This window comes from Delphinapterus leucas, chromosome 11 (assembly GCF_059928025.1).
Source record: "Delphinapterus leucas isolate spDelLeu-1000000601 "Yukka" chromosome 11, BTC_Dleu_Yukka2, whole genome shotgun sequence".
Classification (NCBI taxonomy): domain Eukaryota; kingdom Metazoa; phylum Chordata; class Mammalia; order Artiodactyla; family Monodontidae; genus Delphinapterus; species Delphinapterus leucas.
Genome location: NC_143139.1, coordinates 8,158,088 through 8,185,724, shown reverse-complemented (window position 1 = coordinate 8,185,724; position 27,637 = coordinate 8,158,088). Strand labels below are relative to the sequence as shown.

Sequence of the window (27,637 nt, the reverse complement as noted above, 5' to 3'; positions counted from 1 at the left end):
AGTTCATGTATGTTTTAAATGGATGATGGTAAGCAATAAATTACTGCAGTATTTACATTTCATTGGATACATTTAAAAAATTGTATTACAGTTTATTTTTTTAATGTCAGTATTTATAATACACTTTTTGTTATCTTACTGGTGAAGAGAAGTTTTAGAAATCGAGTATGTGTGAAGGGTTACATGCTTAATAAAATTCTTTTAGGGAATACAAGGAAAAAAGAGTTGAAGACCACAGGAATATGTAAGCCTTAGCTGAGAATTCTGAGAACATATTGTTTATGTTCTACAATAAATATTTTAAATGTATCTACTAATATTTTCAATTAAAAATCACAACAATAAAGTTTTGATAATACTTCAGATTTATTCTTCTATTCCAGAAGTTTAAACTACAATGGTGATTTTGCTTCATCCAAATGTGGATTTTTATACTTAGTCATTAGGCATTTGGCCAAAATATAGGCTTGGTATATATCTAAAAAGTATAATTATGCCTGTGAAAAGTAACATAGAGACTTCTTAAAAGTCATTTATTATTTATTGTAAGTTAATTTATTCCATATTAAGCTGGCAGAGAATGAAGATATTTATTTATGGCAGTGTGGGAGTGCAGGATGGAAGTGGAGAGAGCATAAAGTTTCTAATGAGAGGAAACCAAATTGAAGCAGAAGAGTTTTATATTCATTCAGCAAGCATTTACCAACTACCAAGGGCTCGCACAATGTATTATTACATTTTACTCTGACCTGGCATTATATCACTCATAGTCTATCATCATGATTGGGGGACTTCCCTGCTGGTCCAGTGGTAAAGAATCTGCCTTAGATTGCAGGCGACATGGGTTCGATCCCTAGTCAGGGAATTAAGATCCCACGGGGCAACTAAGCCTGCATGCCGCAACTACTGAGCTCTTGTGCCTCAACTAGAGCCTGTGTGCTGCAAACTACAGAGCCCACGCGCCCTGAAGCCCACGCGCCACAACTAGAGAAGAGAAAACCTGCACACCACAACTAGAGAGAAGCCCGCTCACCACAACAAAGAGCCCACATGCCTCAACGAAGATCCTGCGTGCTGCAATTAAGACCCAACGCAGCCATAAAAAATAAATAAAAAATAAATAAATATTATCATGATTGGCATTTTATTTATTTTTTAATTAATTTTTATTGGAGTCTAGTTGATTTACAATGTTGTGTTAGTTTCATGTGCACAGCAAAGTGATTCAGTCATACATATACATATATCCACTCTTTTTTAGATTTTTTTCCCATATAGGTCATTATGGAGTACTGAGTAGAGTTCCCTGTGCTATATGGCAGGTTCTTATTAGTTATCTATTTTATATATAGTAGTGTGTATATGTCAGTCCCAGTCTCCCAAATTATCCCTCCCCCACCCCTTAACCTTAAGTTTGTTTTCTACAGCTGTGACTCTATTTCTGTTTTGTAAGTTCGTTTGTACCATTTTTTTAGATTCCACATATAAGTGATATCGTATGATATTTGTCTTTCTCTGACTTACTTCACTCAGTATGACAATCTCTAGGTCTATCCATGTTGCTGCAAATGGCATGATTTACTTTTTTATGGCTAATACTCCACTGTATATATGTACCACATCTTCTTTATCCATTCCTCTGTTGATGGACATTTAGGTTGCTTCCATGTCCTGGCTATTGTAAATAGTGTAAATAGTGAATTTTAATATCTTAAAAATCTGTAGTTTTATAGTTCACTAAGGACTGTCATGTACGGTATCTTCATTTCTCACTCTTTCAGATCATATACAAAAATGTATGTCAAGAACTAAATATACCTCATCCAGGGGAGTGCTTGTTTCTCCTCATATTGAATTTTATAGTTTAAACCAGCTCTCTATTCAAAACACACACACTTGAATTTTGTGGAGTCCTAATTATACTAACGTAATAGTGTGGATCTTTTTAATTTTCAGAATTCCATAAAAATAGATTCTAACATCCCATCTCCTTAGAAAAGCAAATAGGATGATGATCACTATGGATAAAATGTTTATATTTCTCACGGTAAAATAAATAAGAATGTTCATCACATAAAGATTATTTCCTTAGAGGATAAAATAAATTTATTGGCTTTATATTCTAGATGTTAAATGAACTAAGAAACTATAAAAATGCATTACGTGGGTTCATTTTCTTTATAAACAAACAAATATAAGGATAGTTGTAAAAAGCAAAAGCTAAGCTTTTAAACAAAGGAGAGATTATCTTCATACTTTGTTTAAAATCTGTGATAAATTTTATTTCTTTGTTTCATTAAATAACTGTATTGGATGAAGCTTGGGAGAATATGTGATGCTCCCTGGTCTACCAAGAAGAGATTTGGGATATGTATTTACATAAATAGCTCTTGTTAAAAAAGAAAAAGATCAAGAGTATTGATTGATTTCATCAAATCATGTCATTTACTTTGTTTTTTCTTCAAGATATTTGAGCAGGAACCAGAGCTAATGTAGCCTCAACATACTATTTTTCAGGCACTTAGAAAATTTGAGCAAGTGGATGAAAGTGATCTGCAATTGATTTTTTTATACTGGAAGTAGTTAATATGTTACAAAAATAAATGGTTAGCCATTTACTTTTACTGCCCATTAGGCAAAATAAAAACCAGTGATTCTGAAACAAGAACAGAGTTCAAGGAATCAAGGACTCAAGAGTCCCATTCTTTCCTATTCCTCTCTACACCATGAGGGGATGTCAGCTGCCTAATCCAGTCTTGATTCTGCTTTCCTTGCTCCTTCCCAGAGATGCTTCAGCTACCTCCAAACCGTAAGCAACATTTCCAGAAAAGTCTATTGCCCTCCTCTTCCCATTGTGTTATCAGCTTCTTGATGTTTGTCTTTTTACTTATTTCCTGATTCCGTCTGAAATTATCTGTTGTTGAAAAAGCTCAGAAGTGTTGATAAATTGTTAGTGCACAGGTGGTAAAAGGCATACTCCAGTTCTAGAAAACTCAGAGATATAGGGCAGTAACATTTGTGAAACATTTACCAAATAAGATTATAGAATTATACAACATTCATCAAATAAGAATATAGTATTCCTACCAAGAAAAGATAAATTCGTTTTTGACTGGTCCAAAAGGCTGCAGTGTCTTGGCCATTGTAAAGTGACTCAGTGTCTGTATCTTCCCCAAGCAGGTATTCCCAAGATAGATGCATGACTTACAGACAAGCCAGGGTTTGTGTGTCATTTCACTCAATCCTTCAGCAAAACTATAAGGGCTGGCATTAGATTTGAGAATATACAGATTAACAAAATGTGGCCCCTGCCCTTAGTACCTCATAGTATAAAAAAGAGAGAGATAGAGAGATGGTGCACAGCGAATGAAATAAAATGCAAAAACAGAACCAGGCATTGTAGGATTCTGTGAGAATACTCAGAGATAACCTAACTCTTCATGGGAACTGATACAAGGGAAGGGGCATCACCAAAGTCCACATAAGAAAGTTGCTTTTGAGGTGAGTCTTATGAAGCCAATAGAAGTTTTCCAGCTAGACCAGGACACTCCAGAAAGAGAGAGAGTCACGGGCCAGCAGAACATCACGAAGTGCAGCACGTTTGGGTGATCGTAAACGATGGGCGAACCGCCACAGGAGAATGTTTTCTTCTGCGTGTATATTACCATGTATGTGGTAATATGTCTGTTGATTAGCCTAGTTTTTCTTCCGTCTCTAGAGAGTGGAAGAAAGAAAAGAGCTAAGGTTGCTTCTGAAACAGTAGTGAAAAACGATTCAGCTCCCCTCCGTGTATTATCGTTATCTCTTAATGTTTCCTGGAACCAAGAGGTTTGCGATATCATCCATATGAAACCCAAGGCCACGTGTGGATAGGTTTTCTCACCGGTTTCAGTGATCATTAACTGATTCATAATATTGTTTGTTACTAAAAAAAATGGAAAGTTTTTTCTGGGTTTATTTACATATAACTGAGAACTAAAATTGTAAGATATTCAAAGTGTACAACACATACATATTGTGAAAGGATTCTCCCCATTGAGTTTAATTAATCTATCACATAGATTAATCTAACGATTAATCTAACACATCTATCTCTCAAATATTTATCTGGGGGGGGGTGAGAACACTTAAGTTACGTTCTCATAACAAATTTCAAGTATATAATTTCAATTATACAATGTTATCGACTATAGTCACCATGTTATATAGTACATCCTCAGACAGACCTTATTCAACTTATAAATGAAAGTTTGTGTCCTTTTACCAACCTATCCCTATTTTCCTCCATCTCCCATTCCCTGGTAACCATTTTTCTACTCTGTGTCTCTGAGTTTGACTTTTTTTTAAAGACTCCGCATGTTGTAAGAGATACCATCAGTATTTGTCTTTCTCTATCTGGTTCATTTCACTTAGCATAATGCTCTCAAGGCCCATTCATGTTGTCATGAACAGCAGGATTTCTGAATAATATTTGTGTGTGTGCATGTGTGCGTGCGCATGCGTGTGTATGATCACATTTACTTGATTCATTGAAAATTTCTAAATTTGAAAATTATTTCTATACAAAATATATAACAACTCATGGAGTGCTTATCCATAACTTATGAATAGGTTTACTAATATCGAGAGTGAATATTTCCACAGTATAGGAGAAGCATACTGATGTTTAACTTGGTAGGGGTTTTCTGAGTTTCTAAGGCCTTCTGGTTTGGTCTTTGAAGAATATACTCCTCTCCACTCCTCTTGAAATCTGGCTCTGCTCTCTGATTGGTGACGATAGCAAAGATCATCTAGAAAACAACCACAGTAATGATGTCTTTTTAACCCTTCCATGGTTGACCCAGACCCCTCTTCTCCGCAGGCAGTACCTGGTCCTGGTCCCATCACAGCTGTATGCTGGCGTTACCGAGAAGGCCTGTGTCGTGCTTAATCACCTGAATGAGTCAGTGGAACTGACAGTAACTCTGGAGTATGAGATGCAGAGCAGGAATCTCCTCACAGACCTGGGGGCCAAGCACTCCTTCTACTGCAGCTCCTTCATGGTCAGTATCCCTCCTTGGGAAAAGGGAGAGCATTACAGAGAGAGCATGTTAGTTGATGCCTTGCATTCTGACCCCCAACAATAAAAAAGCAAAAGGAAGAAAAAAATGAGGAGTACAGAGCAAATTTCAAATTAGAGTCTAAAAATAAAAGTTCTACTGAATATACTTACGTAATATTTACAAACAGAACTGGTGCAACATACAAAAGATAATAATGGTTATAGGAAGGACTTTTATAACCATTATTATCTTTGCTCTTAAAGTAAACTTCTAAGGAAAATAATGTTCATGCCATTACAGATATAAACACATAGATTCATAAAGTTAAGTGACTTCTCTAAGATCTCGCAGATGGTTGATGGTTAATGTATTGTCCTTGTAACCTTTAATTAACTTAAAGTATTAAATAGTTAATCATACCAGCTTACTGCCAACAATAATATGTAATGCTGTTTTTGACCATTGAAAAATAAAATTTAATAATTATTTTAATACTACCATATTGCCCTGAAAATGTGAGCTTGTTATTGCCTTCATTGTCATAACTAGTTGAAGAATGAGTTCATTTTATTGCAATGACATTTTTCCTTTAGTCAAATCAACAATTCGTTGCTGTCATGTTACACGATCATAATAATCTATAAAAAGAGGGGACATCACCTTTGACCCTATCCCTTACTAATTTTCACGGGACTAACCAGAGAAATGAGAAAATCACAAAGGCTGAGACATTCAGAAGTGGATCTGGGCAGATTCTTCAGCTCATTTCGGTTTTACAGATTCCGGAGTCGTCATCTTCCTCAGCGTTCATCACTGTGCAGGTGAAAGGGCCAACCCAGCACTTCATAAAGAGGAAGCGGATGCACATAACAAAAGCAGAAAGCCTTGTCTTTGTTCAGACAGACAAACCCATCTACAAACCAGGACAAACAGGTATAAAGAACCAAATGAGTGAAAAGCAATTTGAAGGGTTGGAGGTGTCATTCTCTATTAATTTATGGAAATCCTGGCACGTTGTTATCTGTCTTACCACCCTGAGTTCCCACTGGAGGGTTTCATGAGAAAAATCTCTGTGTTTCAGTGAGATTCCGCATTGTCTCTGTGGATGTCAATTTTCACCCTTTGAATGAAATGGTGAGTGTCACAACAGTGGGTAAGATTGGCAAAATCGTAAAACCTATTCTTTTGGAGAACCGAGACCAACATGAGATTCTTAAATCTATCACAGAAAGATCTCGAAAGTGTATCGCTGCTGAAGAATAAGGGAGATCAGTTCATCAACTACATTTTTAAAACAAATGAAATATTCAGTTAAAATTATGCCCTTAAAGACTCAGTTATTTTCATTGAACTGAAGAAAATAAATGCATTTCATTTCTCTCCTAGAGAAATGGAGAATTTCTCAGAGATTAACATCGTCTGCAAAGTAAACTATTATTAGGACCTTTTCACCTAAATGTAGGTTTCTCAGTTGTACGTTATCTCATTAAAGGGAAGCCATGACTTCTTAAGAGGCGTATGTCCCAAACTAAACATATAAAGTGTTGAGAATGAAATGGAGCCACATTTCCTCCTTTGGACAAGAAGTGAACAGGCTTACTTCCTCTGGTCCCGGTACTGTATTAAGGCTAATGTCATGGTGTTCTCTTTCTAAACTCTATCTCGCACTCATACTATTTCTTTCTTTTCAGTTCCCAGTGGTCTATATTGAGGTAGGTAATGTATTGTGTATCTCGGCTGGGATGAGGACTCACTCCTAGTTGTGTTAACTTGCCTCGCTCCACCTCCACCTTCCCCACTGGCGCTTCACCAGAACTAAGTAAAACACTGTTTTCCCTGTCTCTCTTAAATCCTGGGGAGAGCAGATAAGATATAAATGAAGGAACAAAATTCCCTGAGATGATGCAATTTAGTGGCTCTTCCAATATTTCTGAACAAGATGGGTATGCATAATCTCAAAAAGAGGTGCTATCAGCTGTCATATCTCATAGCTGGGAAAGATGTCCTTTGCTCAGTCTAGAATTCCTAGAAACCTTTGCTAATACCACTGGTGCCAATTTACCAATCAGCTAATTATCCACCTCCCAATGTCACTCTCCCTGAAAAGCTGTTCCTCTACTCAATATTATATATTTCAGTTGCTTCTATGAACTTGTGATGTTTTTACCTATAGAGTCCCAAGAAGAACCGGATTTTCCAATGGCACAGTGTCAATTTGCACTGGGGACTCAACCAGCTCTCTTTCCCACTCTCAGTGGAGCCCACGCTGGGTCCCTACAAGGTCATACTGCAGAAGGAGTCAGGGAAAAAAATAGAGCACTCTTTCGAGGTGAATGAATATGGTAAGAATTCTGCATGTGTCCAAGATATTTATGACATTAGACAATGAAAGATTGGATCATTTTTACATGTAGGTGACAAGCAAAAATCTAGCATATAATAGTTGAAAATCAGCAAGGCTTTTTATTTATTTAAATATTTGCTAAGCTCGTTTCATGCACTATCTCATTTAATCCTTAAAGTAGCCCTCTGAAGCAGATCCTATACCTTCTCCAGTTTACAAACAAACATATTAATACCAGAAAAGTTAGTAATTTACCAAAATCACAGAGCCAACAAGAAGCAAGAGAAATTTTAATAGTTCCATCTGACCCTATTCAGACGTCGATTGTTAACCAATACATTATGTTATCTACATGCATCTCTTGATCTATATCTTATAACAGGAGGTATTTCCTGGGATTACAACCTGGCTTTGTGTGACCTACATGTAATCTACTCTAATAATAGTAATCAGACATTGAAACCATCTTATTAGTTATCAGTTATGCGGATTTTCTAACTTAAGTTAAATATATCATGCCATGGATAAGGAGACCTATCACAAAAACAGGATTCCCAAAACTCACCAGAACTGCCATGAGAATTATAGAACAGGGATTCATTATAGAAATAACAAGCCTTATACACAACTATGAGAGAGGCTGGAAAAGTCAGAGTCCAACAGGAGGAGATGGTCGATCAGAGGAAATTACTAACCAGTCCTCCTGAAGCATTGGTGGGGATGGACAGATCAGAACTCACAAGGGCACCTTCACATGCCAGAGTGGAACACGAAGGGAAACTGACAGGAGAATCAATGGAAGACTGTTACCTCTCCCTACCTACCACTCCAATATTTCTATAACCAGGTGCTGATGGTGGGCCTAGGGTCTCTGTGAGTCAGCAGGGTTTAGAAGTTGGGAAGGAGAGAGCTGGACACAGAGAGGGAAAAAATAAGGACAAACTGGAAACTGCTGGCCCCTCTGTACCTGTAACCGCATCTAACCATGGGGATCTTCAGAGACTAATGATGCTACTTTCCTCCCACCTTTGAAATCTTGGACAAATTCAGCGAAGGAGATTCTAGGAACCATGATACCAGCTTAACCAAGTTAACATGGTACCAACTGCCCACGGTTATGACGGCATCTCCTTTGCCAATAGTGGCCCTGCTGCCCCTTATTGTAGTTGAAATCACTTTATGTGACCCTTTGTTACAAGGTTCTGTAGTAGAATCATTACTAATGCTTACAGGACCTCCTGCCCACTTTCACCATTTTTTTTCTCTTTTATTGATAACAGTTTTGCCCAAATTTGAAGTCCAAGTGAAAATGCCCAAGACTATTGGTTTTCTAGATGATGAATTTGTGGTATCCGTCTGCAGTCTGTGAGTTACATTTTTTTCACCTCATTTCTTTTTCCCTACTTTATTTGTATTGCCCATAATGATCACTGGACTTTGAAGTATTTTAATTAGCGAAGGAATGACTCTCTCCCCAACTTGTCTGAACTCAGACTAGGGAGCAGGGGTGGTGGCATACAACAATTTTACTGCTAATAATAAAATTATTAACTGAGCACTTAAAATGTGCCAGGCAATGTTTTAAGTGCCTTGCACTTATTTACATTTTTTTTTCTTACACTAACCCTATGAGATGGGGATAATTATCCTCATTTTACAAATGAGGAAACTGCAACACATAAAGGATAAAATAACTTGTTCAAGTTCCTACAGACAGTAAATTCCAGAAGACTGGAATTTAAATCCAACAGTCCACTCCAGACCCTGAACTCTTCACCACTATTCTATATTGCCTCTGAAAGTAAAAAAAAAAAAAAAAAAAAAAAATCTAGCTTCATGAAGCATTTCTGTATTTCTATATCCCACACACTGGGCTAAATTGAACCTGGGTCATCCAACTCTAGAGCCCATGCTCATAGATTCCATGTTATTCCATGTCCTATTACCTCCATTTTTTTTATAGTTCCCAATTTCTTAAACTATGGAAAGCTAGAAAGAAGCTCCGTAGACCCTCTGTCTTAAAGGCTGGATATATAAGGTAGAATTAAAACTACATGTCATTTATTTCTTCCCTGATTACCTTTTAGTGCAGTAGAGTACCCCCTACATGCACCAAGGAGGTTGATTGTACTTCTTGCTTCTAAAAACAGCATATAAAACATGTTTTCATTCTTCTCACCAGCTCTGATGCTATAAATTTTTCCATCAGAGGGAAAGGCTTTTGATTCAGATTTAAAGATAAGATTCAAAAAAGTGATTAAATTTAGTAAATAATTTATTACTTTATCAGCACTTTTTTTGGAGGGGGAGACTATAAAAAGAGGAAGCTTGGGGCTTCACAGTTTGGGCAATAAGTCTCTGACCTAAGTCTGCATCAGAATCTATGGACGTTTTTAGTTAAAATGTAGGTTCCTCAGCTCCACCTCTAGAGATTCCAATCATAAATCTGAGGAAGTATTTGGGACTCTATCACTGCATATCTCAGGGAATTTCAATGTGGGTGGTGCATGAAGCATACTTTAAGAAACAATAGACTAAGTTCAGCTTCACATCATGTCTTAGTCTGTTCAGGCTGCCATAACAAAATACCACAGATTGGGGAGCTTATTAACAACAGAAATTTATTGTTCACAGTTCTAGAGGCAGGTAAATCCGAGATTAAGATGCCAACATGGTCAAGTTCTGGTGAAGGTCCTCTTTCTGGTTCATAACTGGTGTCTTCTCCTTGTGTCCTTACATGGAGGAAGGGACAAGAGATCTCTCTGGAGCCTCTTTTATAAAGGCACTAACCCATTCATGAGAACTTCACCCTCCTCCCAAAGGCCTCACCTCCTAATACTATCATCTTTTGGGGTTTAGAATTTCAACAAGTGAATTTGGGGGGGACATAAATATTCAGACCATACCACATCACATCTCTCCATCATATTTGGCAGAATCCGACTGTCATCATGATACTGTTCACTTATAATGTTTTTGTTCTATAGCTAGTGCTTTCCCATTTAATTCCTCATTTATCCTCTTAAAATATACGTGAGTTAGGGAGGACTTAGAAATACACTGTGTATGCTTCCCTAATTTTTTTCCTAAAACAACTTAGGAGGTATTGGCAAAGGTAGAATCATAACCTAGATAATCTGACAGCAGAGAAAGAAGGAAATAAGGCAGTTTTTTCTCAGATCTTTCTTCCCTCTCAGCTGAAGTAAAACTTCAGCTGAGAGGGAAGAAAGATCTGAGAGAAAACTGCATTGTTACTTTTCCATTTGGAGGAGTTTCAAAAAGTATTTCAGTATTCAGTAAGTATTTTCTCTTAGAGTTGTAGATAATTAAGACGCAGTTTCAGAATAAGTGCTTCTAAAGTACAAATGCTTTGGAAGGAAATACAATTGCTGTCAATGAGTAAGATGGGTATATGAATGGATCAAATCCTGTGAAGAACATCTGAGTTGTTTATGTTAAGTATTTTTTGTATGACTCTTTACTGTTACAGATACACATATGGAAAGCCTGTCCGTGGTCTGGTGACAATTAATGTGTGCAGAAGATATTCACGATACAGTTCTACCTGCCATGGAAAACATTCACAAAGTATCTGTGAAGAATTTAGTCAACAGGTATATGGAAATCACCCTCCCCAGGACACTAACACCAGATCTTGTTTTCTTGTGGCTGATAATAGAATAGAGAATACAATACAGTACAATACAATATGAGAGTAGTGTTTGAAATAGTCACCTAGGAGAAGTGTGGAGTAAGGGAAACATTTTAAGATTGCCTGGCAATGATCGGAACCAACTTGTGGGTGGGGCTGATGGATTTATAATGGTATTTGGCCAGTTTTGTAATTTCCTTCTCACCGCAATTGACATGCCAGGTATATGGGCATAAAAGGATGTGGAAGTCTCCAAAGTTGGCTTTTATCAAATATAATAGAAGAAGAATGTGACGGATATTAAGAATTGGGCTAGTGGGAGAATCAAATGACACCCTATGGAATCTACCCTGCATAGAGGAGACTGAAACCAGCATCAGGTTGAGGAGAGGGGGACTGAGAGGGATGATGAACTGGAGGCCTCGATTACATCAGAAAAAAGTGGAAACAAGAATAACTAAGGGAAACAGCAGTAGGACACGTTTTAAAAAATGAAATGAATTTTTGAATACTGATTTGTATTTTTGAATACTAATGAAATGAATACTGATTTCAGGGGAAGAGTATATATAAGTCCAGGGTGTGGCAATGTGAGCGGACACTATAAGGGTGTGGAAAAGCAAGTTATCAAAGTTGTAGAGACCAAATAAATGAAAGGCTAGGGTGGTGAATATGACGATGAAGTTCAAGATAAACATCGAGGGCTTCCCTGGTGGCACAGTGGTTGAGAGTCCGCCTGCCGATGCAGGGGACGTGGGTTCGTGCCCTGGTCCGGGAGGATCCCACATGCCGCGGAGCGGCTAGGCCCGTGAGCCATGGCCGCTGAGCCTGCGCGTCCGGATCCTGTGCGCCGCAACGGGAGAGGCCACAACAGTGAGAGGCCCGCGTACCGCAAAAAAAAAAAAAAAGATAAACGTCAATAAGCAAGATAAACATGAGGGAAATCTAGCTGCCAAAATCCTTACTATTATCAGGGAGACTAGGATTAATTTCTGTTTTCAAATGAGTCATGATATCTGCATATAAGTACATTAAATAAGATTAAATTTAATTATGCAATAAATATTTTCATGTAAATAAGTACAAAAATGAAAACAAATCTTTATTATAATATGAAACCCGATGTTTAGTTTAGAGATCTAATTGCTATAATGATTCATCTAGTCAATGAATATATGTTTTTTTTTTAATGTCCTAGATATCAAGAAAACACAGTTAAGAAAATACAGTCCCTAGTCGATATTTAGGTGGAGGTCATTACAGAGGCTCCTTAGAACATGTTATGTCTAAGCTGAGTTTAGGAGAGCAGTAACTGTGGGCCAAGATCGGAATGGAAGAAAGAATGTTATTTGAAGAACAACATACACACACACACAAAGAGATAGAATTACAAAATACCATGGCACATTGGGGAAACTCTAGGAAGTTTAATGTGACAGAAATGGATAGGCTTTTGGAAGAGAGGGGAGAAGGCAAAGGTTGGCAATGATGAACTCAATGATTAATGAAGAAATTTTGTATCATTTGGGGGCTTGGGAAAAGATAAGCACCCAAAAGATGGTCAGAACATTTGTAAAATTTCCTTCTGTGGCCAACACAAAATGTTCATAGGTTGGTAACTGACTTTTTTTTATCACAAATCAGAGGACCCAGGAATTCTCTTCCTTTCTCTTCAGGCAGACGAGGAAGGCTGTTTCACACAACTAGTAAAAAGTAAAATATTTCATCTGAGACAAAAAGGATATGACATGAAATTACTAGTGGAAGCCAAGGTCAGAGAGGAGGGAACAGGTTTGTATTATTTTTAAATATTTATTAATTTATTAAACATTTATCAAACTTCCATTCCATGTAAAATGCTTTATAGTTTCTGGGGACTATGACAATGACATGGCTTCTGCCTTCAAGGAATTAGGAATCTAAAAAGAAATTATATATATGGCTATGTATATATGTATGCATGTATTATATATAACCATAATAAAATTTCCATAGGAAATGTAAAAAATAAGGGCCAAATGAGCATGGAGAGAGTTAATTCTAATATAGAGCTGAAGAAGGCTTTGAAAAGTAACATTTGAGCAGATTTGAATAGAATGGATAGTATTTTGAAAGATAGTGATGTACCAGGAAAGCGTAATAGGCATAAAACAAATGCATTCAGTCCCAGAAGAATCTTAAAAAAGTAGGCTGGTGCTAAGGTGTTTAGAAAAGTAAATCATGTAGTAAAGAGATCAGACTTTATTATGAAAAACATTGGATATCTTCAGATATATTTAAGGAGAATGACCTAAATAAATTGATTTTTTAAAAAAAGTTAATTCCAGCAGGCATGAGAAGGACAGCCTAGATGAAAAATGTGTTACAATGTGATACATCAGAATACTATTCAAAGGTGACCCCAAAGATTACAACTTGGGGGCCAGGGGAATGGAAATGTCATTAACCAAGATAAGGAAAAGATGAGAAAGAGCTATGGTGATGAGAATGTGTCAAAGATAATTCATCACAGTTTGGAATATCAAAATGGAAGTTGATTCATTCCATTCATGTCAAAATGAAATTCATTTTGACAATTTCAAAAGGAAGCCAGAACAATATCAGAACGAGAAATGTAAATCTGAAACCATTCTCATCGTGTCCAGATCCTCCTAAGAGTAAATGCAAGTGTTCTGAAAGTGAGCTCCACTTAGCATTGCTAAATTGAGGCTAGAGGCATACAACGAGGGGCCCAAGAACAGAAACAACTGCAGTTAGGAAATAGTATCAGATAAGTCAGCAAAATAAAACTAGAAGTCACAAGGTTAGGGGAAATAAGGACAATTTCTTAGATGCCACTGGTAGGGTTTCAGTGATACTTATGTATGAAGTAATTCTGAGAGTTCATTTTGATGAGGTCTGAGATGAGAATACCATATTGGGGGAAAATAAAGGATCTTTTAGACTTGATAGAGCGGTGCTTTAGATGATGGAGTTAAAATACAGATCACACTTCACTGAATGGAAGAGCACCGGGTATTGGCTATACTTTTCACCACGTGGTAAAAAGAATGTTTTTGCTGGGGAAGTAGTTTGTGATAGAAATTTAAGAATATTTTTAGGCCAATGTGAAGAATCAAGATGTATGCAGAAAGTTGTTGGGGGAAGACGTGGATGTGAAATAGACACAAAGATACAGCAAGATCCCAGAGGAGATGAGGTGAAAAACTTCTCAAGAACATGTGTGGAACAAGCAGAATATTTGTGAAAACAGAGAATTGAGGAAGTATGGATAACAATGATTTTCTAAGCATGAGAAATTCTGGAAAGACTAAGAAAAGAGTATATGGATGGTATTTTGTTATAATAGAGTGAAAATGGGATGGAAGTATGAGGTGAGCTGAATATATGGAACAGTTCAACTTCACTGAATTATTTTTCAGGGTTGGAATTAACTGGACACGGATCATGTAAAATCACAAACACCTTAAGCAAACTGAAATTTACTAAAGTGGATTCACATTACAGACGTGGGCTCCCTTTCTTTGGGCAGGTAAAGTAATCTTTTCAATATAATCATAATTGGGGGGATGTGGCTTTTAAGAAAACAAATTTTTATATCACAAAATCAAAATTTATTATAAAAATGAATATTTATTTAGAGTAAGAAAAGAATATAACAAATTACAAATTTGAGGGCTTCCCTGGTGGCGCAGTGGTTGAGAGTTCGCCTGCCGATGCTGGGGACACGGGTTCGTGCGTGCCCTGGTCCGGGAAGATCCCGCATGCCGCGGAGCGGCTGGGCCCATGAGCCATGGCCGCTGAGCCTGCGCGTCCGGAGCCTGTGCTCCGCAACGGGAGAGGCCACAAGAGTGAGAGGCCTGCGTACCGAAAAAAAAAAAAAAATTACAAATTTGAAAGGCAAATATTGTCACAGAATCCCCCCAAAAAAGCATATTCTTACTAATTAACTTCCTAACACACCTTTATAATACACTTTTCCTGTATAGTTTGGCTGCATACTCTTTGATTGCCTCTTTATAAACAATGATTTTATAATATAATTTTCTATAGAAAGAATAAGATATTTTCATTTAGTGTTTTTATTGTTAGTTTTTTGATTTTTTTTTTAGTTTCAAGGCTCAATATTCATAATAATATTGCTAAATTATAAGACTGATATCCAAGTTAGTAAACTATCAAGGAAATGTAAGATTTCTAGGCATTTTACATTTTATTTTGTAGTAACTAATCTTTGAATTGACAGTTAACAGGCAATTTCCTCATTTTATTGATGTATACGAATTTGATATTGTCTTAAGGTATTCCAGTATTTTGTATCAAATTGGCAAGAAATTAATAATGGGGCAAGACCATTTCAGGTCAAGAGAAAAGCATGAGAAAACTGAAGACTTGGAGGATGAATATGACTTGGCCAGAAATTTAAGAAAGATGAGAGAACAGCCAAGGCTGTAGGTGTACAACAGCTTTTTCAGGATCAAAGAACCAAGTGTGTTTTAGGTTATGTTCAGAATTTTGGATTGAGAAGTTACTGAAAGTTTTAGGGAGAATGACATGAGCAGTGTAGTTTAAACTGTATAGAGAATGGTTTGAAGCAAGGACAGAGCAGCAGAGGGTGGACTGCATAAACTTAAATAGAAAGATATAGGAAACCGGATGGGAAAAAATATTGTGGTTTTAACTGGAATGGAAGCAGTAGATTTGGAGAGAAGTAAATAGGAATAAAAGATGTTTAGCAGGGGAAGGGTTAGCATTTGGCAATGGGTTAGATATAGGCACTGTTATATATAGGCAGTGAAAGAGAGAACATGACCAAAAAAATAAGGCCCTACATATTCCTGCATAAATTACCAGATGGATAGAAGCCCTATATACTGATATAGAGAACACCAGAGATGAAGAAAATTTGGGAAGGTAACATCATGAGTCCACTATTGGCTCTTCTCAGTTGAATGCTCATAAGTTATCTAAATATAAATGTCAAAAAGAAAAATATTTTAGAGCCCAGAAAACAAATCTTATTTTCATATTCTAAGATCTTCGTTAAGTGACAGTGGCCAAGGCGTCAAGAGGCAAATACGACAGAGTAGAAAATGTTATTGCTATATAACACCCGGAACCAGCTATCACTTTCCTATTTCTAGGTTCTTCTAGTTGATGAGAAGGATCAGCCAATCCCCAATAAAACTGTAGTTGTCAACGTGGATGTACTTGCATACCGTGCCAGCTTTACTACGAATGAGCATGGTTTGGTGAACATTTCCATTGATACCAGTAACTTCACATCTTCTTTCATTTCAGTTTTGGTAAGTGGGAAGGGGCATCTGGGACTAAAAAGACACAGATCACTGGGCCACAGAATTTAAGGGTACATGGGAAGCAGGTGAACTCCAGAGAGAAAAGAAAAGGTGATAAGACTAAAGCAGAAATTAAGCAATGTGGAGAACTAAATAATAAGAAATGAAAAATTCTCTGTCAGAAACTTTTACTTTAGATAGACTCTGTTTACAGCATGATCTAGTTTCAGGAGACATTTAAATATTAGAACATCTTGATAGTCTCTTGAAAATTCAACATTTTTACAATTTTATTACAAATTAGATTTTGCCTTGTTTCCTTGTTATACCACTATTTTTGTTTTGTGTTAAGGGTATGAAGAAAAAGTAATTGATCTTGATTATGAGTGAATAATACCTACTAAATCAGTATGGTGTAAACTTAAATAAATTTAAGGGAAAGTTGTTTAGAGATTATACTTTATTTGGGAAGGCAGCTTATAATGAAACCAAGTAAGCATGATTCTTAATAAAATCTTCAGTAAATGACAGAGTGACCAATATATACATAATATATGTTAATAACAAATAACCTACTTAAGACCTTTATTCTATCCATTAGGTCACTTACAAGCAGAATAAACTCTGTTTTGATAACTGGTGGCTTGAAGAATTTCACACACCAGCACAGCACACTGTAAAGCATATTTTTTCCCCAAGCAAGAGTTATGTTCACCTTGAACCTGTGGCTGGCACCATGGCCTGTGGGCAAACCCAGGAGATTCGGGCACACTACATCCTGAATGGACAGATTCTGAATGATGAAAAAGAATTAACCTTCTATTATTTGGTAAGAATAAAGGCCAGTGTAGCTCTTCCTAATTATGTAGACCCTAAAAAGATAGAGTTCCTATCTAAGTAATGCTCTTTATATCAATATAATGTTTTTATGAGTGAAGAGAAGTTGTTTCCTAACAAATTAATGCTTTAATTTTTCATTTATATTCTGGTCTCCACTGAAACTTTTTTTTTTTTTTCTGAGTTCCAATGGAAAATTATTGAATGGAAGAGGAAAGAGCTTAAGACAAATGCCTTGTTAGACAAAAAAGATTGTTTTTCCTAGAACCCAGAAGATAAATAAGCAAAGGATAAAAATCAAGAACTTAACCAATAGGAAATAAAAATTATAAACAATCTTCTGGAAAAATGTCAATTTAACATTAATTGGAGAAGTGAAAATTAAAAGAATAAAGCAGTAGTATTTTATTCCTGTAAAGGTTCTAAATAATTTACAAAGTTCAAGAACCGGTGTAACTGCAGGGAAAAGTACATTGACAGGCATATTATAAATTGATATGATCCTTTTCAGGTCAGTATACCTACTGATGTACAAAAATTTAAAATATTCAAAGCTGGTAGTTATCCAAGTAAGTCTTTTTAAGAAGAAAAACTTATGTGTAGGAAATTCTGTATAGGAACATTAACTATAAATAGTATTTTTTTAATTCTATAAAAAAGTGAAAAAATTGACATTAAGTTAGAATCTTAGCTTTATTGCTTCCTAGTTATGGGACCTCAGGTAATTTACTTAATCTCCTTTGTAAAGAGAAATGTCAATCATCTCATCTGAATACTGAAGATAGTATTTATACTTACTTCATAGAGTCATAGTCAAAACTAAATAAAAATCTTAAAACTAAATTATTTAGTTCAGTACCTGGCACATAGAGAGTGTAAATACTTTTAGTTGTTTTTTTTTTTTTAAATAGAGGCAACAATAGAGAATACTTACATATATTTTATACCTGCCTTCACTATATATTGCTTTGCACATAACAGATGCTTAAAATATTTGTTGAAAGAATATGTAAATTTAAAATATTAATATTCAAGATAAGTAGTAAATTAAGTAAAATTCTAAAGCATTGTAAAATTTTATGTTTCTTATTTAAAGTATGTTGTTTGAAGTAAAGTTTATTATTTAAACTCTATGTATAGGAAAATATTGAAAGAGAAATTTAGTGAACAAAAACAACGTCTGGGTTGAAGTAGTGAGTTATTATTTATTTGTGTATTATACATATGTTTAAGTAAGTTTAATAAGTACCCTTTAAAATGATAATACATGTATTTCCCTCTGCCTTCAGATCAAAGCAAGAGGAAGCATCGCTCAGTCAGGAGCCCATGTGTTGTCCATTAAACAAGGAGAGAGTAAGTACTTTCAGGATTTCCTATTTTTTTTTCCTATTTTCCTATTTTTTCTCTCAAATTGTCAAATCCTAAACGTTTTAGCAAGATGAAGCTATTTCTTACATTGGAGGAAATGGTCACCAGCTTTCTTCCATCAACCAAAGTTGAGGAAGCTGATAAAAGAAGGACACTAGGTTCATTTTAGTCCATTTAGAACTTTTTTATAGCATTTCTATATTGTAAATTTTATTTCTAAAGTAAAATATATTCATTTTATTATTAAATTTTTTTAATGCAGAAAATAACTGAAAAATGCAGAAAATCTCCAAAGAAAAATTTTACTCTGTATGTTTTTGTATTAGTTTCCTATTGCTTCTGTAGGAAGCTCTCTGGCTAAAAACCACACAAATTTATCATCTTATAATTCTGTAGATCAGAAGTCTTACGGGCTAACATCAAGTTGTGAGCAGAACTACATTCCTTCCGGAACTCTAGGAGGTTACTTGTTTCCTCACCTTTTCCATCTTCCAAAGACCTCCTGCATTCCTTGGTTTATGGCCTCTTCTTCCATCTTCAATGCCAACAACACACCATCTTCAAATCTCTCTTATATTCCTGCCTCTCTCTTTTAGATCATACTCTCCTTCTAGATTTTCTTGAATCATAAATATCCATTGATATCTGTTATCCCAGGAAGAATAACTAACTTTTCAAGAAATAATCTATTATGAAAAGATAAGTACATTTAGTCTCTTTATTTGTTACATGTCCCCAGGCTAAATCTCATAAGTAGCTTCCTTTTTTTCTGTTCATTTGAATAGTTATAGGCTATCATTTTACTAAAGCAATATTTATTAAAAAAGCATATTTAGAAAGATCAAAAAGCCCATTCACCCAAGGCGAGTCAATACTTCCAAGAAAAAATAAAGAATATGTATTGTAAAATCTCTCTTGCTAAAAGTTTTTTTTATTGCTTAAAAAAATTGAATTCAGGCACTCAAATATGGACAGTCCCTCTAATTCTCCATTTAATCATTGATTTTTATGGGATTGATCATTATATTGGTTTTTCTAGAGCAGGTAAGATTGTTCCTAATAGCATATCAAAAATCAAACTGCCTCCTAAGGCAATTTCTTCAAAATCAGTTCCTGTAATAGAGTTTAAATTCTATATAGTATACTGAGTATCTTGAGAGGTGAAATGGGGAGAAGGAAGTGTCTCTCTAAGAAAAAATACACTTCATTTTATTTGATGATGACTATGTAAATGGTTGCTTTTCCATTTGTCTTTGATTTCTGGGAAACTCAGTGTTAAATTTAAGCACTCTAGTGTTTAACCATCTGTTATAGCTTTTTTTTTTTTTAAAGGGAACTTTATTTATTTTTGGCTGCATTGGTTCTTCATTGCTGCGCATGGTCTTTCTCTAGTTGCGGTGAGCGGGGGCTACTCTTCATTGCGGTGCGCGGGCTTCTCGTTGCGGTGGCTTCTCTTACTGTGGAGCACGGGCTCTAGGCGCGCGGGCTTCAGTAGTTGTGGCTCATGGGCTCTAGAGCGCAGGCTCAGTAGTTGTGGCGCACGGGCGTAGTTGCTCTGCGGCATGTGGGATCTTCCGGGATCAGGGCTCGAACCCATGTTCCCTGAATTGGCAGGCGGATTCTTAACCACTGAGCCACCAGGGAAGCCCTGTTATAGCTTCTTAATAAAATTTATTCCTGCCTCTGTTTAACCCTGCTTGAGAAGTCCAATTTCATATGGTTTCAGTATCATTGTTTCAAATTTATTTTGACCCTGCTGTTTTTGTGTATTTTCACCACAAGCTGCCCTCAGATCTTCTATAGATACAGGAAGGCTATAGTTTTTAAAGAAATTTATGCTACAAAGATAAAACAGAACATTTATGAGAAGATTAAGCAGATACATGAATTAAACACTAGGTAATTCACACAGAAAGTAACCACTAAGATAAATGCATTGAATTCTTTTATAAAAATCGGAGGCATACTGTTTTGTATGTGATTATTTGTACCTGTATCTCCGCTGTGTTTTAAATGGCCTGAAGGTAGAGACTATGCTGCATTCTTTGACTTGGCCTCATGCATATGACAAGAACTGTGCTGATTGGATCATAGATAGAGATCATTAAAGGTGTCTAAAAGTTCTTCTCGAATTCTTAATAAGTCTTTTTTTAAATTTAAAAATAGAGACATTCACTAAATGTTCTTTTCTACTTCCGCAGAGGAAATGAACAATTTAACCTACATCTTTAAGGGAAAATGTCATTAGTTCAGCATATATTTATTGAATACTAATGCACGCAAAATGGTATAAATGCAAGTCTTACTTCAATATGCTCCAAATGTAAATAAGTTAAATAATTTGAGAACCTCTTCTTTATAAAATTGAAACTCTTCCCTCTTCCTAATCTATGATCTTGAACTTTCTTTACTCTCCAGTGAAAGGGGTATTTTCCTTCTCCTTTCAAGTGGAATCAGACATTGCTCCTACAGCCCAGGTGCTTATTTATACTATTTTACCTAATGGAGAAGTTATTGCAGATACTGAGAAACTCGAGATTGAAAACTGTTTTCCCAATAAGGTGGGTGTTTTGTTTAAGTCCAGTCCTTTTCTTCATCTCCCCTTTTGAAGTATGGAAAATAAGGACCTTATGTACATTAAAGAACTGCCATGTAGTGCTCCTAAAACTTTCTGCCAAAGGACCTCTAAAGGAAAGATTGACGCTAAGCCCTGGGAGGTCTAGAGGAGTAGTTCAAAGCAGGTGGCCATTAGCACAATTTTTTCTCTTGCTTTATCTGAAAATTCATGTGGAATTCAAAATATATTCTACAATTAACCTTTAATAGTTTTAATTTTGAAATGTTTGTTCCCCAAATTTTCAATTAAAAATGATGCTTCACAGTGATGTCAGTTTTATTCTATCATATCCCCCTGACACACCTCCATGTACTACTGCAGAAATCAGTAATTTATTGTGAGTTAAATTCACTTTGAGTTTGAAACAGAACAGGGGTATATGTGTGTATCCCATTTTGAGAAACATAGCCTGGGCACTCTAATAATGACTATAGCATAAAAATCTAAGTTGCATATGGGATCTTTTTATATTTCCAAAGAATGCATAGCTGTAATGAGAAGCCTACTGAGATATTAATAAGCTTTATCCCAACAGAATTTTCTGGGTAATCTTAACATTAACAATCAACTAGGATCCACAGACTTCAGATATATTTTTTAAAATATACCTACAAGGACTCTGACATGAGTTTTATGAAGATTAAAACAATATGCATTTACAGGAAGCGAACATTTCTGCAATGAGAATTATATTTAGATTGTCCTTTGTAACATACAATGATCTAAGAAAATACACAGTGGATTCTGAATAAATTTTCAACTCCATCTTACTAAAGAATGCTATTAAACCTGGACAGGTGTCCAAGAGCATCATTTGTGTTCTGTTTGGATGTTCTGTGTGTTTCATATAAACCTAGAAGAGACTTTTGCTTCAAGCTTCAATGTCTTTATTGCTAATCATGGGTAGTTAGTTTTTTGTTAAACCTTGGAATGCCCATCTTATGCTACAGCTTTCAGCACACTTTACTCATCCCAGCAGTGGCTTCACTCTGGTGCCAAAACATATGACAGCTTCTGTGTCATATCATAAAACTTCCACATAGAAGCAAAAGTCCATGGACATTATATTCAATCACTTCACATCAAATATCTTTTCACTTATCATTGATCAGAGATGGAGATAAGCTATGATAAATATAGATGAAGATTTTTGCAGTATTCAGAAGAAAGTTGACTATGTGTTTAAAAGTTAGAGAGTTATTAAAGTTAACAATTAAGGACCCTAGAAGTGAGACATCCTGACAGGATGATGAGCAGAGTAAGAAGTGGGTTGAGAATGTGAGGAAAGACCTGTGTTTCTTTAAACCAATATACTTTAAATAATTTTTTGATCTTTGTTGTAAAGAGGAAACCTGTTTTCTATTCACCATCCATATACCACTTTCTTATTTTAATAATGACAGGTTTATTATATACATTAAATACTATGTAACAGTTTAAATTGTCTGTTATTCCTAACTGGAAATAATTATTCATTAAGGATGACATTGATTAATATGGATAGGTACAGGCTCTCAAAATATGCCTTAAAGTTCTTTTCTGGTTCTCATATCAGTAGAACATGTTACATTTTCAAGCATATCCATTTCTTGGTTAGGAGTATTTTCAGTGATTATAATCTCAAATAACTCACTTGTTCATTTGGTATGGACATTCACAAACATATTTTAATGAACTTAAATTTTCTAAAACTAAAAACAAACATATTTAAAATAGAATTCTCCAAAAGCGGTGTTTTCATAATATATTGAACTACAGAGATGAATACTACTGCACCTTGAGGATAAATCAATTAATTTTTTTCATATATGTCTTATGATATACATGAATCCAAAGTGTTACATTAATTCAGTAGACCACATAGCAGATTTTCATAGTTAAATCCAGCAATCCAAGTCAAATATTATTTAACGGAATGTACTATTTCCTTGCAGTCCAAATCAGCTTTCAGTTCAAGAACCTGGAAGCTTAACGGATGCTACTGCAGTAACTAAATTCCAAATTATTTTATAATTTACTCAAGATTCTACTCAAAACATTCTAACATAAACATAAGGAACCAATAGATTCACTTACTGATGAATTTCTACTGGCTAAACCAGTCAAAACTCTGAAAAAAATTACGCACATTTTTCATTATTTTGTAGTTCTCATTCTTTATTCACAGTCCTTTGAATATTGTCAATGAATTAACTCTTAGGATGCATATTAGATGTTTAGTTTTTTAAATTAGTGAGTAAATTCCTGATCCTGATAAACAGTACTACACCGCTATAGAATGCCAGGTGATTAAGAGGGCCAACTGAAGGAGACTTCATCGGCTGGTCTTAGAGGTGGAACAGGATTTTTCACAGCCCCGTGCAAACTGCACACATTCATCACAAAAACACTGCATGGAGATAGGTATGTATCTTTGTTAGCATGTGCATTCCAATTCCCACTCAAGTTTCTCTTTTACTGTGATCAACATCAGTTTATATTTCACTGGTTATAAAGAGAGTGGGAAACGCTGAGTTAATCGAACCACATTTCCAGTTTATTCCAGAGATGGTTAACTGGTAGTCGTCAGGCAGATTCACCTCTTAACCCTTCTCTAACATGGATGAAGAGAAAGGAAGTGTGGAAAGGACTAGTCCTACCCTGGGGTAGAAGAGAGTTTTAAGATTGTAACAATTAGAAAATGTGTGGCTATAATCATATCCTCTTTACAGGTAAATTTGAGCTTCTCTTCAGCCCGGGGCCTGCCAGCCTCAGATATCAACCTGAAGGTCACAGCCGCTGCTTACTCCCTCTGTGCCCTCCGTGCAGTGGACCAGAGTGTCCTGCTACTGAAGCCTGAAGCTGAGGTCTCACCTCAGTCAGTGAGTCCCGTTTCAGTCTTGCATATCAGAAAATGCACACATGATGTGACCATTTTTGGAAGCTGGAAGTTATAACTGCAAAGGACAGGTTCTTCACAGTGTCAGGCATAGTGTAGTAAGTCACATACGAGTTTGGATTCAATTCAGTTCCAAAAAAGACATTGCACAGCGTGCTTCACACAGATCATCTTACTTCATTCTCTGCTATAACGTATCAAAGAGTGAGCAGTCTCGTTCACTACTACATTCCCTGTGCCTAGCACAGTCCTTACATGTAAAAGATGCTCAAAACATTTCTTCTTTTCTGTTTTTTGGCAGTGGGGGAGGGCCACACTGCATGGCTTGTGGGATCCTAGTTGCCTGACCAGGGATTGAACCCACGCACTCGGTAGTGAGAGTGTGGAGTCCTAAGCACTGGACCACCAGGGAAGTCCCTCAACACATTTTTAATGAACGAATAAATGAATAATAATTCCTTAACGTGGATATTATTACCTTAATTTTATGAATGAAGAAAACACAGCCAGCATAAATTAAGCAACTATAGAAAGAACATGCCAAAACTATATATATATATATATATATATTTTTTTTTTTTTTTGCGGTACACGGGCCTCACTGCTGTGGCCTCTCCTGCCGCGGAGCACAGGCTCCGGACGCGCAGGCTCAGCGGCCATGACTCACGGACCCAGCCGCTCCGCGGCATGTGGGATCCTCCCAGACCGGGGCACAAACCCGCGTCCCCTGAATCGGCAGGTGCACTCTCAACCACTGCGCCACCAGGGAAGCCCCAAAACTATATTTGAAAGGTGGGATTTGAACCAAATTTTATTCAATGTCATGTCTAACACACCACAATTCAAGCTAGTATGTGAAATGCCAGGTTTTTAAGTCTTCTCTAAAAAAACAGGCACTTACTCATTGGTTTTAAGTATGGACAAAAGAGAGTTTCCAACCAAACTTGTCTTTTAAAGATGTTTCTTATAATGAAGAACTTCCAAAAGGGCCCAATAGTTTACAATCTTCATTGTCCGTTTATTTATTTAACGAATATCCCCTGCGTCTGGATTACGGGATAGATACTGCTCCAGGAATAGGAGTTTTTATGGTGAACAATCAGATGTGGTCTTTGACCATTTTAGACGTATAGTCTTGTGAGTTATTAAGCAAGCAACAAAAACATATAATAGTTCTAAATTTTGATAAGTATCATTTAAGGAATAAACAGGATGTTGAGCTAAAGAAAAGAGTTGAACAATCTTTGATATAGTGATTAGTGGTGTCTTCTTAGATTGTCAGATAATGGGGGGTAGGGGCAGGCATTACAAAGAATGAAAGCAGCGTGCCTGTAGGTCTTGCGGTCAGAATAAGTCTGCAGTGTTCAAAGAGGAAAAGGTAATGACCTTATACGTAATGGTGAGAGAAGAGGATGGTAGAGGTGGTAGGTGGGACGGAAAGTAAAGAAGATCATGACAAGTACTGTGAGCTTGCAGTGGAGTTAGGAGTTGACAGCAAATGTAGTGGTAATCACTGAGGAGTTTTAGGCAGGAGAGTGATTTAGTGATTTAGATTTATTTGGTAAGAAGATCTTGTTTGCCACTCAGAGTACGGGAGCAAGAATGAAAACAGTTAGGAGGCTATTGTAGTAGCTTAGATAAGAGATGACAGCAGGTCTGCATGGAGTCACTGTGTGTTTAGTGAACACTACATGACTGAGCAGGTAGCCTTATGCTAGGCTCTGGGCAAAAACTGAACTGGAATGGATTTATTTCTAGGTTACCCCTGTACCTAGTTTTTTTCCAAGTTAAAATTGGTCTTAAAATAGTAGACTTAAAAAAAAAAAACTTGGTAAGAACTTAATCATATAAAATGGGAAAAGGGAATGAATTAAGTATTTACAGAGGTTGTTACTGGGTGATGGGTATGAATGACTTTTATTCTTTCATTATGTTTCTCTGTACTGTCCACATTTTTGCTTTCTTTTAAAAGTAGGCGTTTGGGCTGGGAGACAAAGAGACTTGAGTTTTATACTTACTCAGCCAAAATGCGCTGTGAGTCTTTGATCAATTAATTTGATATCTTTATGTATTAATTTCTTTTGTACAAGAAGAGCATTAGGATCCATAACCCTTACTATCTCCCCATGATTTCTGTGTCACTTTTTATAATGTTGGTATGGGAGTGTTAAATAAGCACCATGATCTCTTAAACTCCAGATTGAACATTATCACACTCAAAATAAAATAAAATAAAATAAATAAGAGTTTTTCCTTTGTTCTCTCTATTTTGCAGGTCTATGATTTGCTACCAGTAAAGAGCGTCCTTAGTGTTAGATATGGAAGTCCTATGAATGAAGATGGGGAAGAATGCATCAATGCAGAAGATATAACTCACAATGGAATCGTTTACACACCAAAGCAGGTCCTGAGTGATGATGATGTTTACAGCATCTTTGAGGTAATTCTCCTTCCTAAAAACATAACCAAATTTGATTTCTGAGTCTTTGTTAAGATGGAGAACAAATAGATTTCTAAGCTCTAAAATCTGATCCTCCTCTCATTCACCAAAAAGAAAACCTGTGATTAACAGAAAAATATTGAAATCTCAGAGGCATAGAGAACTTTGTATACACACAGAGAGTCAATCATGAATTTCTCTGGCATTTTAAACAGCAAGGGGTACACTTCTAGGGTCACAACTTTAACCAAGTTGATCCCAAAACTAGTTATCACTGTCATATTCCCCTCTCAGTGATTCTCAGAGATTCCAATATGTGAGAAAAACAAAATATTTCCCATAGCACCTCTGACACCCTTGGAAAGGTGAGTACCCTATTGGCAGCCATTATAATAGTCATTTTCACAAAAATAAATGATTGAGTAAATGACTAAATACACAAAGTACATTACTTCAGCCAACACCTTTAGTGCAGTAAAATTTCAGGAAAACTGAAAGTAGCTGTTCATAAAAAAGAGATTTACAAAACTTGGAGTAGAAACGTTAGCTTGCCTTAGGTACGTTAGCTCAAATGTGTATCTTTAATCAGGCAGAGTTAGGAAAAGGAAGCTTATCCAGGTTGTGAGATTAAATCTTATCTCTACCAAAAATGACTGAAAACTCTCCTTATACCTTGAGGAAAGCATACATCAGCTTAGCTGATGAGGTCTGCAGCTTACCTGAGAACAATTTAAACCTCCCTCTTCTGGAGCCTCCAGAATCATAAATCAGACGGTGGTAGAGGGAGAAAAACAAGACTCGGTTTATTAGCTAACTGCAGCATCTTTAAACATTTCTTTCTGACTTCTTTCTCCCCATTCCATATCACTGCCACCACTGACAACTGTGCTTCAGAGTCCCACAGTTTCCCAAGTACTCTGAGATAGGACAGCAAGTAGTATTTGTGACTAATATCAAAGAAAGAGGAAGCTTGGAACAGGGGGGCTCTAGGAATCAGGCTACTGTGGACATCTGCGATTGTGTTTTGCATGCAGAGATTCAAGATACTTAAAAGACAGTGAGAAAGAAAAAAGGAAAGGATAAATCACAAAAGGGATGAGTTGAACATAGATATTCAGGCAAAGGAATATTTTCCAATAAAACATAAACAAAACAAAGTGTA

At 36.2% G+C, this 27,637-nt stretch overlaps 1 protein-coding gene and 1 long non-coding RNA gene across 2 annotated transcripts in view; one reads left to right on the top strand and one right to left on the bottom strand.

The window, feature by feature from the left end:
* Positions 1-376: 376 nt before the first annotated feature.
* LOC111176742 (uncharacterized) overlaps positions 377-27,637 on the bottom strand; it is a 172,194-nt gene continuing 144,933 nt past the window's right edge. The window contains exons 10-13 of the long non-coding RNA XR_004023424.2: positions 5,741-26,488; positions 4,869-5,055; positions 4,661-4,790; positions 377-3,714 (exon numbers count right to left, since the gene is read on the bottom strand). This is a non-coding gene — a long non-coding RNA (uncharacterized LOC111176742). The remainder of the gene's footprint in view (positions 3,715-4,660; positions 4,791-4,868; positions 5,056-5,740; positions 26,489-27,637) is intronic.
* The window catches only part of LOC111176736 (pregnancy zone protein-like), a 40,579-nt gene continuing 15,440 nt past the window's right edge, over positions 2,499-27,637 (top strand). The window contains exons 1-16 of the mRNA XM_089920271.1: positions 2,499-2,809; positions 4,862-5,042; positions 5,822-5,975; positions 6,124-6,176; positions 6,734-6,754; positions 7,216-7,384; positions 8,667-8,751; positions 10,877-11,000; positions 12,715-12,829; positions 14,461-14,570; positions 16,183-16,344; positions 16,937-17,164; positions 18,462-18,525; positions 20,959-21,101; positions 23,869-24,018; positions 26,311-26,475. Of these exons, the coding sequence (XP_089776397.1) occupies positions 2,727-2,809; positions 4,862-5,042; positions 5,822-5,975; positions 6,124-6,176; positions 6,734-6,754; positions 7,216-7,384; positions 8,667-8,751; positions 10,877-11,000; positions 12,715-12,829; positions 14,461-14,570; positions 16,183-16,344; positions 16,937-17,164; positions 18,462-18,525; positions 20,959-21,101; positions 23,869-24,018; positions 26,311-26,475 (2,007 nt within the window). The 5' untranslated portion in view covers positions 2,499-2,726. The remainder of the gene's footprint in view (positions 2,810-4,861; positions 5,043-5,821; positions 5,976-6,123; positions 6,177-6,733; positions 6,755-7,215; positions 7,385-8,666; positions 8,752-10,876; positions 11,001-12,714; positions 12,830-14,460; positions 14,571-16,182; positions 16,345-16,936; positions 17,165-18,461; positions 18,526-20,958; positions 21,102-23,868; positions 24,019-26,310; positions 26,476-27,637) is intronic.